The sequence below is a fragment of the Acanthisitta chloris genome, unplaced genomic scaffold (assembly GCF_000695815.1).
Source record: "Acanthisitta chloris isolate BGI_N310 unplaced genomic scaffold, ASM69581v1 scaffold8379, whole genome shotgun sequence".
Taxonomy (NCBI): Eukaryota; Metazoa; Chordata; class Aves; order Passeriformes; family Acanthisittidae; genus Acanthisitta; species Acanthisitta chloris.
This window is the reverse complement of record NW_008693035.1, coordinates 133,543-150,959: the sequence shown is the minus strand read 5'-3', so window position 1 is coordinate 150,959 and position 17,417 is coordinate 133,543. Positions and strand designations below refer to the sequence as shown.

Here is a 17,417-nt window from a genome sequence, read left to right as displayed (position 1 = left end):
CCCTACAGGGCACACTTAAAACTGTGCCTTATTTTGGCATTTCTTATCCTAATGGGATTGGATTTCTTTCAAGGGTAATTCTCACCCTGAGCTACTTACCCCTTGCAAAAGTTGATTCTGAGATAATTACAACACTCTGTTGATGTTCATGCTGTGCCACTTACAGTAACAATGGAGTTATGATAAAAGTATTTGCTGTGGAATTGCTCCACTTGTTTAATTTTTGAAGCATATTCTAGATCTGCTACCCCTACATTCCATGTGTGTATCATGTTCAGGATATTCACTACTGCCCCTGACCTAGCATGAAGTCTTGCCTACGTGTCAGTGAAAGCCACCTCCACATCCAGAGCTGACAGAATTTCCTGGAAATTTTCATGGCTATTCATTATTTACCAAATACACAGGAGACCAAAACAAATATAATAGTAGGTGTTTGCAAGAGGGTTAGTTTCAGCCAATCACTCAACCATATATTAGAAATTTTTAGCAACAACTTCATGTCTCAGACTTACCTGCAGAAAAATGACCAGGTAGCACTCTAGCACTGTCACGTACACTGGCTGTATCAGCCCTAGATAATTTGAGGACTATGGCATGTTTACATTTGTGCCTTAACTCTGCAAACAAGGAGTGGTGCTTTTGGTGCTCACACTATGCATTTCTTTCCATGACTGATGACCTGGGGGAAAAATCTTCTAGAGCTAGAGAAGAAACCAAAACTATTTTTACCAAGCATTGTTGTACATCAAATCATTCCTAATCAAAATTTTTACCAGGAAATTGCAACCCACTTGTATCCATTTGCCTTTTATATTCTCCCAAATTACAACTCCCTGAACATTAGAACAAGCTTGAGTCAGGAACACATTTACTCTTAAGCTGCTGACTTCCATTCATACATGCACACTCTGAATCTGTTCTCTGTGATTCAAAACTGATGTTGCTGATGCAACTCTCGAAGATTTAAGAGAACTGATGTTAGGTACAATGAGATGAGCCTTTCAAATCCATGCATGGTTAGCCTGCAGCTGGCCTCTTCTTGTACCAGACTTAGCCAGGTGGATATCTAGAATACTGGAGCCATTAGTGCAGCTGCCCAGGCTGCAAAGTGGGTGCCAGTGCCAGCTCTAGAAAAGGGAGCATCTGTTACTGTCAAATACAAGATGCATGAAAAGGCTAAAGGAGAAGACAATTTGCAAGCTATTCAAGATGACTACTGGGTAAATGAAAACACAGCTAGTGACCTTCTTTCATGGCTCTTGATCATCTTTATCATGGTTCAGAAAAGCTGTATTCACAGGTGACAGGAGTCCAAGTCTTACTGGCCATGTATCCCAATCACAGCTTATTTTTAAGGAAGGTGCAGAGGGAAGAGAAAAGAAATAGTATACCTTTGTTGACAATTCACCTTTACCCAGTCTTCAGGAAAAGTAGATGGGCACAGTTCACCTTTGCTCCATAGGATTTCTTTGATCACAAAAACATTGGTGTGTTTTGGCCTATTTTCAGTGTATGTTTCACTGAGCGCAGGAAGGTTAGTATTTGACTCATCAAGTCATGCATTTGGAGGTCAGGAATGATAACCAGGCAGTTCATCTGTGTAGACATAATGCAGACTTCCTTGTATGTCTGCATCATGAGCTAGACTCTAATTACTACATTTTCCACAGGCAATTACCTCACTCACTGCAGAGGTGAGACCAAACCATGGGGTGGGTTGGGGTGGGAACATGTCACAGCACTCCATAGGGAAGGAGGCTGTTTGCCATAGGAAGATTTGCTCATTCAGCACCACAATTCAAAAGAAGAGTCAGTAGCAAAGCAGTGTCCTACAGGACAAAGAAAGATGATCATGTAGTTAAAGGAAGACTGGTATAAACCTATCTTCTACTCCAGATTCTTCCTAATAATGCTGATAAGTCTCTAGCACCGAGATTTTGGCATATAGCAGCTCCTCATGTTCCTCAATCTCTTCACTCCTGCAGTGCTAAGCAATCCCAATGCACTGGGAATCAGGAAAGTCTCCTGGATCTGTGTGTTCAAGTGTGTGTTCAGTGTTATGAACACAAGGGCCTTTATGGCCATAGTGTCCTTCATGTTCTTCCTAGCACTGCCCTGATCCAGTCTGTGGTGTTCAGGAAGCTGCTCTGCCTAAGTGGCTACTCAGCCCTTCTGTATGTAAGATAAGCTATTCAATTTCTTTATCAGGTCAAGGAGGAGCAGGGGGGAGAGGGAGTTACTGATTTAGCTCCTTCATATTATCCTAAAATGTTAAGTAGCATGATTTCTCCCACTTTTTCCATCTCCACTAGGGACACAAATGGCACTTAAATTTATTATCCTATAGTCTCATCCTTCTTATTCTACAAATACTCACTTCTACTGTACAGGATAATTGTGAAGGTAAATCTTGAAGTATGACTCACACACTGATATTCCAGAGAGTGTAGGGACAAGGCTAGGAAAGAAGGCAGTGAAGAAGGAAAATGAAAGAATATATTGACCAGCCAGTTCAGATCTTCCTCATTCATTTCATACATTTTGTCTGCCTTACTCACTATGAAAAAATATGTCAGTAATTAAGAAACATTGCACCATAACACATGTTCACATTGGGGCTGGATATAGGCACCAGCTTCCACCTGGATATTCCAATTTCACTTTACAAACAAAATAACTTTTCAGACTGTATGCATACATTTTTATGCAGATTCAGGGGAGAAGAAAGAGTAGAAATGGTGATATTTCCATTCTTGCATGTTAGTAAGAGCAAAAATGCTGCAACAAACTCACTCAACGTCTGTTTGAAGTCTCAGTATTTTTTAATCTCATATTAAAAATAGAATGTTAATTTTCTTAAGCTACTGCTCTTTGGTATAATCAAGGCAGTTTTATTTGCTAGCTAATATTTGTGAAATACAATGTATTATATCAAATTCAGTATCTAAACTAACATTTAAAATACAAAAGTTTTCCCAAGACAAATACTACAAAAATCTCATTGTCCATGTGTATGTCTATCAGTGTCTCTCACAACTTTGGAGTCCATTCTCTAATTTAAATCAGACTTGACTGCAGGGTCAGCCCAACAACTCCTTTGAGATTCAGCCCCCATCCACAAGCTTCCAGTGTCTCTGATTCTTTCATGCTCTGAAGGGTAATTTTCTCTGCATTCAAAAGGTTGAAAAAACAAGAGTTCTTGGCTATTTCTTCCTACCCATCCACAGACCAGCAGCAGATTCTTCCCCAGTCATCACCAACTAGGAGCTTGGAGGAATTTCTTGAGAAAAAAAGAAAGAAGGAAAACGAAAATAAGAAACATGTCTAAGAACAAGATACAATTAGGGTTAAGGCTTTATCCTGTATGTGCAGCAATTAGGAGGATGCAACATTCAGAGGAGTAAATTAATGTTAAACTTGAAGAACAATAATATAGAGTAGACAAAGATTGGTACTTCAAAGACTGAGCTTAGAATTGGGTCCAAACTTTCCTGGAGTTCAGTGTGCTAATTGTGGGCGATCTAGCCAGATCAGGAGCTCTTACCCTTCTACGAGACACTATGGATGTTAAATAATCTGCTGTCCAGATTCAGACTTGTTAGCACATAATGTCATGGTTTCAGCCACTGAAATCTCTGCTGAATGCAGTGCCACTGACACTAATGAAACTAACCCTCCCCCCAAACTTTCCCACTTTCAATGCATATAAACATCACACTAAGTGCTCTAAAGCTGAGCATGCAGAATAGAGGAACATTTTAGCAACAATCGAAATGCCAACACTTTGGGAGAAAAATACAGTATCTGTTTTACAGTACATCATAACATCCTGGAGTAGGAGATAACAAATATTACAGCCAGATGAAAGCACAGGAGGGGGATTGAGTAAACTAAAATACTGCTGGCTGTGCAAATGGAGTCGAGTTGAACAACAAAGTTGTCCTTTGGCCAAAAACTTCCTGTTTACATTTTAAGGAGTTAGTATCTCCAGCAACTCCTAGGATAAGAGTTTTTTTCTGTGTTGCAGAGATGGTGCAGCAGCTACTGAGCTCTACAACTACTCTGTCCAAACCCTGCTATTTGTCCTGGGTTGTCTTTCTACCTGACCCCTGACTGTCCCAACACTCTTCACTTAATGCACTCAGCCAGGCCAGCTCCCTGGGTGACTGTGGCTGGTTAAGAGTGATTCGACTGAGATCTAAAAAACCCCTACATCAAACAAACAGCAAACCCAATCCCCAGCAGAGCTGCAGAACACAGCAACCCCAACAGCGTGGGCCAAGCCCTTGCTGGACAGCACCAGTGTGCACCAAGGGACCATACCTGGACACAGCCAGCGCCGTCACTGCTGCACTCATCTTACTCGGTTTGCCAGTCAGGGCAAGGCTGGGATTCAGTTCCCGACAGAGAACAAGATGTTTTCCACACTTGTTACCTGTTGTGTGGTTTAAAATAAATATTTAGAAAGTGTCTGGGGGCAGCATGGATGGGATTGTTATTATTTACGGTCAGCAAGTTGTTAAGTTGAGAACAAATATATTTAATCTTGGCCTGTGCTGTTGCAAAATAGGCCCATCCCAATTTAATTTGTGGCTATGATAGTTACATGTGCTGACGTGCGGCTGTATCAATTGTGTGCTAAATTGGATTTGTGTATTATTGCTTTCTAAATTGCATGCCTAGTTCAGCAAAATTGTTCATCAGTTTTCACTGGCTCTATGCTTAATAAGATGCCCCACAATACCTTGCTGCCAGGATATAATACAACCCATAATTGCCTAGTAAAAAGAAATTACATAAAGCCTTGGTATTATCAACTTATCTAAATCTGCTCATAACAGAACCAATAATTAAATGCTGAGAACATTTCACATACACACACATACATACACACACACCTAACAACTCAATCACAGTTACTTTGGTCTTTTTAATGACTGTGTTTTCTATTAATTTTGTTTTCTTTAATACACAGAATGAGATGTGGCAATATTTGGTCATTGAAAATAATTCTGAAGTCATCTGAACAGGTTAAGGGAATATGACACTGCTTTGATTACACTTCTTAACTCTTTAATAAAGAATGCTGTTGCTGTGTGCATCTGAAGACATGCAGCCTTGTGTTCATATGCAAACAGGTGTGTGTGTCTACACATCACCAGACGACACAGGGTCAGTCCATGTCTTCTGTGATCTTCTTTGAAAAAGGCACAAACAAGAGTGTTCTGCTGTGCTCCCACGGACAGCATTTAAGTCCTCATTTAGAAAAGTGTTTATGGTATACATTTTACAAACAGCTAAAATCTCAGTCTGTTCAAAGAGATGCCTATGCAATTGTACCTTAGTAAATAGGACCTGGAAGGACCTGCCACAGGAAGTTATGGATAAGAACATAGGAAATTCTTAAAAAAATTTAGACTTTCAAAAAAGAATCTGCAAAATGATTACAGAATACTACAGGGATTTTGGAAAGAGAGCTGTCTTTTGCTTTGACTTACAGCAATCTTTGATTAGAGATGACAACAAAACCAAGTATGTAGCTACCATAGCCAGACTATTTCATATCTGGCATATTGGATGTCCTTGCACCTTCTCTAGAGCCATCTGGCTCTAGCTACTCTGAGACATAACAAGAGGTAGGATAGGCATCTGGTTTTGCAGTTATACATACAGAGGCATATTGGAAATATTTCTACATAGCAACCTAAGTTCCATGAACAGCACTTTTGAAGATCTCAGTGGTAATGCCCAATTACTGTATCTTTTTTTTTTTGCAGATGTTACATCAGTAGCCCTATATTTATGCAAATTGTGTGCCTAAAATTGAAGTAATAGAGAATGTCTGTAATAAGGACCACAGCAAATAAGTGGTGTAAATGATACATACTAACACCACAATTCCTTTCTCATAAAAAGCACTGGGAAAAGAGGAAAGCTGTGCTATTTAGGATGTGCCTTTAAAGCTTCCTGGCAGGTTTCAGCTCCTGTATTTGTTAGAAAAGAGAAGTGAGCTTGAGTTGTTTCTAATACCAGTCAGCACTGTAGCCCCATGATCTTATTAACCTCAGCTCTTTGAGAACTCCAGGGTATCAGCTTCAGCTTCACACAGCCTTGAATAAACAGCTCCAAGCACTAGGGCCTGCTGCTGGCCTCCCACCAGTTTGAAGGGCCTCTGACCTCTTTAAAGGTAGCAAAGACAACAAACTTCACGGTTCCACCCCAGGGCAGGATCTGGCACTGCCCACTCTGACATTAAGCCAGGACACTTTAGTACAGGTCATCAGCAGAGGTGCCAAGGCAATGGGTTCTCTGGAGCCAGGACAGTTCATTAGTTTCATAGGTTTGTGCAGAAGGATGGTCTACCAAGGTTGACAGATCCCATGACAGAGCCTATGAAAAAGCTTTCAGCTTTATCCAGGCAGGATGTGTCCAGGAGACAGCTGGCTCAAGGGTGCTCCCTAAGGTAGGGCTGTGACTACCCACAACTGTTGCTGCTGCTTACAGTAACATTGCACCAGTTCCCCACACCATCTCCCCTTCACATCACTGTGCTCACATCCCTTCTTTCTCACAACCAATCAAGGTCTGCAGCACACAGTGACACTGCAGTTCACAGCCCACCCTGTGGTCATACCTCTGCTGCCTGGCTCTTCCGTCGCGTCCCTCTGCGGTGTCAGTCCAGCAGCTTGGTCTGGGGTATCAGTATATTCAGTCTTCCACAGCTGTGCCAGTAAGGAGGTAAAAATGGAAAGAGCATGAATTATATCAATGAGAGAGAGATGCAGCTTCTGCTTCCCAGCAAGGGGTGGAAATTGGGTTTCTAACACCAGAACAGGATTTTGCAGTTGTCTCTCCCCCTGGCACTGCTGCAGGGAGTCACACTTGGAGCTAGTGGGGTTGCAAGGCTGACACTCTAACAAGGTTTCCAGTAACCCAGGGAGCTCTCCTACCAGCCTGGAGGCAGAACCAGCAGTGAATTCCTGCTCCTGAGAAAGTATGACTTAACAAACTGAGCTGTGGACCAACTCTCAAAAAGCACACTCAAACCTATTTCCAACGGGCGATAGCATTTTTGCTTGCAGAACCATCCCAGAATGGAAAGCACGTTTTCAAAACTCTCCCTGAATGGCAAAGACTCCCTCATTCAGGGGGATAAAAGTTTATAGGAAGCAAACATTTTACTCTGATTTTCAGTTTCTGCCCTGTGCTGCCCTGTTAAGAAAGTGGCATGGGCTTTTAGTAGCTCTGTCCCTCCATTTAGAATGCAAAATTCTGCCTCTGGTCTACAATGAATCAGGACTACTTTTCCTCTCTCCCATCTACCTACCCTCACCACTCCATCTGTGCTTCCTGTGATGATGATGCTGCGTGTGTCCCAGTCCATCACGTCAGCAAAGCAGCAGCAAACAATGTGGCAGGTGGGGCTGCTGGCAGAGTTGATGCTTGCAAGAAGCTGCCCATTGACTGTCCACAGGTACAGGTAAGATCCAGCACAAGAGATAATATCACCCTGTAACAAAGCAAGAGGCAATGTCTCAAAATCCTACACTTATCCTCCTCATAACTCTTAAGTGCTGATTAGAAACTGCAGAGTTGTTCTGACTTAAATTCTGACCATCATTTTGCTCCCAGGGAGATGATGTAAACCAGAAAAAGTAAAAATTACTTTTTTTTTTCCCCTCATGAAAAATTCTGACATTTTTTTATCACAGAAACCTGAAACAACTGTCTCAGATTCAGCAAGATAATGCAGAAACAAAGTTTTTTCACATTTTAAAATTAAAACATTGAATTAAATGTTCCCTTTCTATTTTCCATAAAATTTAGGCTTTTGGAAAAAAGGTAGACTGACAGACTGACTGAGCTACTGTCAGGGACAGGGACTGTGCACAGCCATATGCCTAGCATAGGCTCTGAGCCAGGACTAGTGCTCTTATAAGTTTCACAAATACAGATTCTCTTAAATAAGGACATGGTGTTCACCTGCTTAGCTGTGAAGCCTTTGGTGATTTCACAATCCTCCTCTGCCCCTCACAGGGAGCTTACTGTCATCGCATTTTTAGACTGCTTTGCATTTGACCAATGACCAGCTCTGCATTCTGTGACCTGCACTTCTGGTGCAGAAAACAACCTTTGCAACTGAATCTCTCCTCTCCACACCATGCAGGTGCAGTCTTACCATAGACTGCATGAAAGGAGCAAATACACAGGTATTAGGGGCAAGAAACACACAGAGCCAAGAGCCAATGCTGCAACTGTAAATGATCTTATCAAAAATGCTTTTTGATCACTAATTGAAATTCTACATAACCTTTCCACTCTTGATCCATACTAAGAACTAGCTAAATAGAACACCATCACCAGAGTCATCTGATTCTGGCAAAGGACAGCATGCCCTTAAATTAGCAGCATGCATCTGGTTTAAATCAACTAACACCTTAGTTCACCCCTGCCTCATTTAGGGCCAGGGCTCTTCACACCGCAGGGCAAAATTCTGGAGATAAAAAAGGATAGTGTGTTCAAAACAGAGTTGCAAATAATACAAGAGGTTAAATTTCAGCTACCTTATCTGCATGAGAGGACATAATGTCTGGGCATTTGGTAATGATCTACAGTGCTTTTCAGCAGGGGATTTAAAACTTAAATCATTAGTTACAGCAAACTTTTACAATCCTCCGTAGCTTATAAACTTTTTGGGACAGCCTTCTTATTTTGTGTCTACGTGACACAAACACCATGAGGTTTGGATCTATAGATGGAGCTTCTAGATGCTCAAGCAAATACCAAATCCAACAATGACATAAGAAAGACCTGTAGAGGATTCTTATTTCACAGAAAAGTATGTGGTTCAGAAATTTATTTGCTTCAAAACTTTGCTTTGAGCTGTTCTGAATTTTTCAGGAAATAAACCTTGTTACCACACATGTAATTTTGTGCCAATCAAAATATTTAGCACAATGGAAACACTTTGTTTCTATCTTCATGTTACAATACATAAATAAATAGAGAAGAATTAAACAAAAATACATTTTAGAATTAAGTGTTCTCTTCTGCTAACATCAAAGAGAATTTTTTCATCCACAAGATATGGACCCTTCATCTTATTTTCCTTGAAGCTTTGTTCATACTTTCCTAAGGCTTTTCCTTTTTTAAATTAACCTTCATGCAGACTGTTATCCAAACAGTTGAACCATTTGCACTCCAATAAACTGGAGAACTGCACTTGGATCGATCACCAGACTGTTGCTGGCACAGACCATCTCATTTTTGGACAGCTCTGGAAGAGCAGATACCAGCTGAAAAGACTACAGTACTGGCTGATACATAGAAAGGAGAGGACTCCATTCCCTTGGGATCTCAAGCCCATGCTCTGTGCCAGCCCACCCACTCATTTTTGAACACTTGGCACTGCTTCAGTTGACTTCATGAGGGACCACCAAAGTATTCTGAACTGGCCTGCCCATTTTACAGTAACCAGGACCCCTCAGGCTGGGAGTTGGGCTGGCACTGAACAGACTACTTAATTCCCACCCTCAAATTGCTAGTCATCAGACTGCATAGATGATAAAGTTCTGATGTGAGATGATTGTTTTGGCACAAACTAAGTGGACAATATCCGCCTGGTTTCTTATTGCTATGAACTCAATTTTGCCTCCCTTGGTAGAATCTCCAGTACTGGATCCAACCTTGAACTGTCTGAGCAGCTGGAAACCTGCTCTAGTATGTTAATAGACACAGAAAAGACAAATGTGAAAACAATGTTTTGGGGAGGCAGAAGGTTGGAAAACAATAATTCTCATCCAGGGTGTTTACAGTAAAATCTAATACGGAATATTTTCCCATCAACATGCATGTAATTCTGGCCAGGAACAGTCCTCAACAGATTTATACTCACTGCTATCAAGAGCTTCCCCCACACCTGAGAGTAGAAGAGAAAGCAAAAAGTCAACATTGTCACCACAAAGGTGTAAGACAGTTCTCAACTGAGGCAGCAAACTGCAGTCTAACATGGCTCTGACATGGCTCTGCTTCATGAATGTCAGGAGAAATTAATGAAATAACAGGGACAATAAGGTTATGGGTGAGTCAAATCCAGGAGATACTAGGGTAATACTTCATGCTCCATAAACTGAAAGTTGTTTAATATTGCTATTTATCCTTCCAAAGAAGCTTCTGCTTAGCTACTCAGCCTAAGATGTTGCTTTTAGTGCTTGCCTCTCATCATTAAGAACACTATTAGCAATCTCTGTAGAAAGAAAAAAAAATCAATGTATCAGACTCTCAGGATGTTTTTATGTTAGGAAAAGCACCCATTAAATTATCATGAAATGTTCATGGACTCGTCAGAAGAAAGATGATAAATGAAGATCTTACTGTTGAATTGTTGATGGCCACAGAACAGAGGCTTTCCTCGTGGGCAGGAAGCTGGTTTATGTACGTCAGCTGGTTCAGGTCCCAAATGATGCAGGTTCTGTCATCGGATCCACTCACAAAGATGCTGTAGCTTACAGATGCAGCAAGGCAGGTCACTGCCTGAGTGTGCCCATACAAAGCCTGGTGGGGAAAAAGCAGCCAATAAACCACTGCAGAGGGTGGCTGATTTACTAGGGAATCACAGTCCTACTGTCATTTGCTTAGTAAGAACAAGCAACCTAGTCATTCTTTGGAGAACTGAAGAGGGTATAAGGGGAAAATAAAAGGATTGTATAGAGAGGCATCAACTCATAGTTGAAGAAAGTTGAGGGTCCAAGAGATTATATGACTTGCTCCAAGTTGCACAGTGACTCAGAGCCCTTGCATGCATTTCAGACTCTTAAGACAGTGCTTTATGCTTAGCAACAAAACATCATTTTTCACTTCAGTCCATGCAGTACTAAGTAAATTTTATGCTTGGAAATTTCTCAGTATTAAACCCCACTATTTGAAACAAAACCCATCAGGATGTATTTCACTGACCTTCTCAGTCTGATTTTTCTGTTTATTTGAACAAGTACTAATTTTTTTCTAATATTGGTTAAGAAGAAAAACAGCATTTGTGGAAAACTTTTGTTTTAAAGTAATATAGGAATTCCTTTCTCTTTCATCATTACACAATATCCTTTGGTTGTTGTTATTTTATAGGTTCCAGAGAAAAAAGGAGTGCCCAGTTTAACTTAGCCTTATTTAAACAGTTCCTTAAAATACACTACACACTTTAGGCAACTTAAAAGCACATATACAAGGCTTGGATTGAAGTATACTGCTGACAATTGTTTAATGCAGCATTCTCAAATGACAGCAGTGTACATTTCTGCTGCATAACCACCAATGACAGTAAAGCCTGTAGGGCAACAAAGAAAAAGTCCTTAACATTTTTCCTAAAAAGCCTTTCAGGGCTCATGTTTTAGCTGCCTTACTGTGAAAAAAATCAGACCCCCCAGTTTTAATGTTGGTTTTAACAGTAAATGCATATTCCCTGCTAGCTTTCTCTCCATGACATAATTAGCACATCTTCAGGGTCTATCTCAGTTCAGCATGAAGCAGAGGAGCCACATGCCCCAGGTGATTTTTGTGAACACATCTCATCCTCTCTTCCAGTGTGTGACTCTGAGACTGAGCTTTTGCTGGCTAACATGTGCTGCCACTTGCCAAGGTCACCAGGACAAAAGCATTCAAACATTAATCCACTGGTGAAGAAGCTGAGCTGCAGCAGGCTATGTACAATTGAAGGTGACCAGTAACTGCTAAGGATGAATTGCAGCTTGTGATTTCTTCCATACACGAGAACTGTCAACTCAAAATACTGGTAGAAAATGAGGTCTCTAACCGTGGTTTCAGAAGTCAGAAACACTAACACCTAAGCATAGGAAAGGAGACTCAGCAGTAGCTTTGGACTGGCTGTTGAACAGTTTACAAAGGACTGGGCATAACCAAGTGCCTGTACGTGAGAGCTGCACAAGACTGCTGCAAGTAAAAGTCTGGGAAAAGGCAGGTTGAAGGGCTCAAAATTTCCTCTCCTTCCTCCAAAGCATGAAGGAAAACATGCCCAATGTGAAATCATCCAAACTGGCAAGTCAAGCCAAGCTAAGCTCCTGCATGAGTTTTAATAAAACCTCTTTTCTCTTTCTTTTAACCCATAAAGATCCTACCTGGCAGCGAAGCACTTTAAGTACAAGCTGAGCGTGGAAGAGAGGGATAGACCTAAACCCAATTATAATGTCAGCTTCAACCCACCAGTGTCTCAATGGATATTCATGTGAAAAAATCAAATGCTTTTGGCTCTCTATAGTCTGCTCATGATCATTCTGCAAAGACTGATAGGCCTCACAGTTCTTTCTGCAAATATGCTGCAGGATATTTCATATTAAGGGAAAACCTATCTCCAGAGTATATTAACAAATATCAAAAGACAAAAAGACCAGCTTTACCACAGGAATATTTAGTCCATGAAAACTTAAACCAGTTGGACCATTCAACTTAACTGGCTGACATGGACACAGGCACTTCATAGCTACACTCAACACCTTCCTGAGAGGTCTGTGTGGCAGACAGCATGTTTTGACCAGATGCTTATCCCAGTCTAGTGTTTCATTTGGCCCAGAAAGTCTGGGGGCTAGATCACAAAGATCACTCTGCTTCATGAACACTGAGGGAAGTAGTAAATTGTATGGATCAATACTGAGGCTATTATGTCTCAGTCTTTAGTGTTCCACAAAACTGTGGAAGCAGACCCCACTAGAGAGGGAAAAGCTACTTTTTCTGCTGAAATATAGTTTCTGTACTTTACTGCATTCCAAACCAGAATGTGTCAGTCCCATGAGACAGCTGGTAAGAGAATATCATCCACTTTATAGCACATCAGCTTTTCTTAAGCAAAGCTCACTCTCACAGGAAATATTTTTGTTCAGCAGAAAAAGTAGCCACCCTGAAACAGTGAATTACATGAAAGCAGCAAGTAATTCACTGAAGACATTTAGAATCATAGTTCAAATTTACCTCCATGCCAGACAGCCATCAAAAAAATAGTCTCTGCTAGCAAAGAGAAGGAAAAAATACAGAATTTTTCATTGCATGATCTCATACCACTTTGTGGACTTTGGCTAATACCAGATTAATCACAGTGGAACACATCAGCAAAGCTGACTTGAGATTGTTAAAGAGAAAGGCATTATATTGTAGATAAAAGACATCCTCTTCACTTGCCTGAAACTCAAATTGAACCCCTGACTGGTATAATTTGGATGCTGATGAAAATTACTGCTTATGTTTTTCTTTACTGCTATTTCTTCCATTTCTATTTCCATGTCCTGCTTTGGAATAATAACTAGCTGGATTAAAAGGTCATCACTGAAGATCTTGTCTCATATCTCTGTTTTCTTCTCAAGCAGGAAACTTCATAAATCTCAGAAGAAAGACTGCTCTAAACACTGTTTCCCCTCCTAATTTCAACACACAAGAATTTCAGATAAATGAAGATCTAAATACTGCTCTAGCATCCCAACAGACAATGAAGCTTTCACCTTATTTAAGGACAAATAAAATAGGTTTTGGTTTAGGGTACAGAAAGCACTAGAATATCACCTGAACATCCCTCCAGAACAAATGAGCAGAAGAAGTTCCTAATACTTGGAGACCTCACTGATCAATGAATCCTTTATTAGTTTACCTAAAAGTAGCAGTGTTTTATGTATCTTGGTTTCTTTAGGGACAAAAGGCTCCATGCTGCCTTTCAGATCTGATAGTGGTATATTCTAGCTTTACTTGTAAAGCCGAGAACTCATCATAGTTGAACCACACAAATCTTGCATGAGAATCCACTTTTGTAAAAGAAGTAGCAGTTATATAGTTGGTTGATGACTATAGATGAGCTCCAAATCAACAACCAGTAAAGGGCATTGGATAATGAGGACACAAACTATATCATTCTTATTGGATGCATCCCTATGCCATGGAGTGACAGATAAACCTTTTATGTTCTGGATTCAGGTTGAGAAAAAAGAATCAAGAACTTTGTCTAGCTGAGCCTTCATCTCCATCAGCTATATTTGCAGGGTGTTTTGGAGATCCTGTCCATTGCTCTAGCAGCCCAAAACAAATTATAAGCATCTCCAGGTGATACTTGTTTTTGAAAATGACCCAAGGGCAGGCTGCACTTCAAGAGAGGAGAGCATATGCCATAACTTCACTGTTTATGTTATCATGATAAACTTTGGAAATGCTACCAAAGGGGAAAAAATCCCCAGGCTGCATTCATAACTATAAGCTGTTGGTATAAAGCTCAGCTGATAATGTATTATCAGCTCTTGACCTGATAACATGCCATGATGTGATATTGCTGATTACTGAAGTTTTTTCTGCCTTCTTGATTCACCCAAAGGTATTTATTCTGCCAGTTGTCTGCGAGATAAAACCTTCTTCTGGTGTTCACTAAGTTTCCTTAGCAGAAGAGCCACAGTACTCACCTGTCTCAGGTTTAGACATTTTACTTTGTCCTTGACCAAGTAAAATTCCCAGACACACACAACTGAGCTTGTTCCAGATGTGATTATGGTAGTTGCTGAAGGACACACAGCACAGAGACACTTTCCCCAGTCTGCCATGCACTCAAATGTAGTCACATTCTGTACAAGAAAGAATGTTTATATCAAATGCTTATCTGGTGACACCATACATTTATTATTATCATATGGCAGATTCAGTTTTCAAGACTGAGCCTTCATTTTATCAAATCTAGAAAAGAAAAGCCTCTAGAAAGAAGAGCCTTAACCAGCCTCTATATTCACAGCAGAGCTGTGAACACATGGACATGCACAGGCTGTGGCTGTGTGGAGCTGTGCCATCTTCCAGGGGCCAAACAGGAAGGCTGGACAAAGGTCAGTATCTTGTATCTTATGAGATCTGAGTCCTAAGTGTGCCAGACCTCCTACGCAGCTTCAGGAAAACTCATTCTGCTACCATATAGTAAGAGAATCCTAACATCTAATGCAGATAAAAAAGAAAGCCCAGGCTGTGACAGTCACTGCTAACAGGGTGTCAGGCTCCATAACCCTCCTCCTACTTGGATTGAAACGCTCACATTCTACATTATCTGTCTCCCCCACAATGCAAAACTCTGCGGTGCTAATAATTCTGGTGGAGCTGAATGGCACAGCTACACAAACCCTACCACAGACAGAACAAACCTTTACCTACTTACAGTGAGGGAAAAAATTTAAGTCACTGCTAACAGGGTGTCAGGCTCCATAACCCTCCTCCTACTTGGATTGAAACGCTCACATTCTACATTATCTGTCTCCCCCACAATGCAAAACTCTGCGGTGCTAATAATTCTGGTGGAGCTGAATGGCACAGCTACACAAACCCTACCACAGACAGAACAAACCTTTACCTACTTACAGTGAGGGAAAAAATTTATTATAAACTCATGAGGCACTGCTAACCAGAGGAAACTTAAGCTGGACTCCCAACCACTACTCACAGTGACTGTATAATCACACTCACTATGCTCAGTGTCACCCTGACTTTTGAAGAGACAAACTGAGTCATTTATGCCTGCAGCAATGCTATGAACTACTAAGCAAATTTAATTGAAATAAGTGGTGAAAATGCTCAATAATTTTACCTAGGGGGCAGAAAGTAAAATACACCTCATGTTTTTTTCACTTTGTGGGTATGCCTGTAAAAACATAATGATGCCACTTGCACAAATACCTAAGTCAGTATCTTGCTGAATTATGTCTTATGCTGTTCTGGTGCCCAAGCTAACTCAGAAGTCTTTGTATGTCATAACATTGTCTCAAACACATCCAAATATTTTGTGCCAGAGGAAGAAATTGGATCTGTCAAGTGCCCTAACAAGCAGTCTGATGATATAGACAATTGATTTTTAACAGCAAAGATGTAAGAGTATTAATTTTCCAGAATAAAAGGCATTATTAGTTTGAATGAATGCACTGGACTATGCTTGGGAGCCAAAGGAGAAATAAACAGATGGTTCTGTCTTAATTCCAGCAGAAATTTCTGCACAATGACATTTCTAACCAGTGACCAGGAGACCTTCTGTTGTCCTTACAACCTGTGAAATAGGCTATCTCCTTCATTTTGATGGACAATACAATCACTGCATGGAAAACTTGAGATAATTTAAGAGGAAAATTCCACATTTTTGAGCAGTGTAGAATGACTTTGTACTGTTATGATATCCAAGTTGAGATAGAAGAAGCTTGACTGTGAGAATGTCCTGTACAGCATCCTCTGAAATCAGCTCCTCAGCAGTCTCTGAAATGGGTGCCTAAACCAGTCAAAGACCACAACATATCATTAATTTTTGGAATTCTTAGACTTTTTCTTATTTACCTTCTCAGATCCATAGTTGCCAAAGCAGCAGGTGAAGTCCTCAAATCCCCAGCAGAATGTTTTGCTCCAAAGAGGAGGAATCAAAATTTTATTTTTTTCGACAGCCAGAATGCCTTTCTCGGTGTGAACAATGTGCCCAATAGCTCCCTTGGGATAGTCTGACAAGACAGAGAACATATTTAATGCTGGCTTTAGAGTATTTATGTTAACTTTTCTCCTTGCACAGCTTGTGTGGTGAGGCTGGCAAGCCCCACAACTGGGTTCAGTGCTGTGGCCAGACCCACAGACAGAAATCCACTCTACAACTGAGATTCCAGACAGAACAGTGGAAACACTCCTCTCCAATGGACCACATAAATCCATGCAGAGGGAGTGATGTGTTTCAAAGGAGAGGCTTTAACAGCAGTGTCATTAAGTTCTTTTTCACTGGCAGACTGCCTTATGCCATGCACTAGAGGATGCCAGGCATTGTCACCAACAGCCTCTGAAGTACAGCTATGGGAACGTAATGTCCTCACAAAGATATGTGATATAAAGAAAACTACTGTGGGATGAACAAGTAGATACACTGAAATGTTCCAGGCTTCTTCATAGAAAAGTAGCAAACGAAGAAAAAGAAAAGATTTGAAGATTGAGAAGTGGGGAAAGACAGACCTTACTTTGCTGTTGAATATAAAAAGAGAGAATTCAAATGAAAGACAGTGAGCTTTAGCTTTCAATGTAACATTTTAAGATTGCAGAAGAAAGAAAGATGTAGGTGTCTTAGAGAAAAAAATCCCTTCTGAACTCTACAACAGAAATTTGAGTGTTTTCAATGCCCATTCATAATACCCACATACACAAATAACAATTGGCAGAAGGGATCTTGACTGAACCAACTCATAGAGAGTTGTGTGACTCCTTCTGTGCTCTTGAAAATCCACATTCATCCTGTTGAAGAACTCTGTACTTATTAGTTCAAAAAATGGAACACAGCCCCTGCAGCACCTTTTATAGTCACTGGCGAGAGCTTCAGATTTTTCAGGCTGCTCATAAAGGGAGGAAGAATTCCACTTGAATGAAGGAATGGCACAGTCTCT

The 17,417-nt window shown here is 40.7% G+C and overlaps 1 protein-coding gene across 1 annotated transcript in view; it reads right to left on the bottom strand.

Moving 5' to 3' along the window:
- Nucleotides 1-3,216: 3,216 nt before the first annotated feature.
- Nucleotides 3,217-17,417, bottom strand: part of WDFY4 (WDFY family member 4) — a 126,601-nt gene continuing 112,400 nt past the window's right edge. Inside the window, exons 52-58 of the mRNA XM_009082915.1 lie at nucleotides 16,339-16,527; nucleotides 14,445-14,603; nucleotides 10,378-10,557; nucleotides 7,331-7,513; nucleotides 6,638-6,725; nucleotides 4,327-4,438; nucleotides 3,217-3,283 (exon numbers count right to left, since the gene is read on the bottom strand). Coding sequence (XP_009081163.1) covers nucleotides 3,217-3,283; nucleotides 4,327-4,438; nucleotides 6,638-6,725; nucleotides 7,331-7,513; nucleotides 10,378-10,557; nucleotides 14,445-14,603; nucleotides 16,339-16,527 — 978 coding nt within the window. The remainder of the gene's footprint in view (nucleotides 3,284-4,326; nucleotides 4,439-6,637; nucleotides 6,726-7,330; nucleotides 7,514-10,377; nucleotides 10,558-14,444; nucleotides 14,604-16,338; nucleotides 16,528-17,417) is intronic.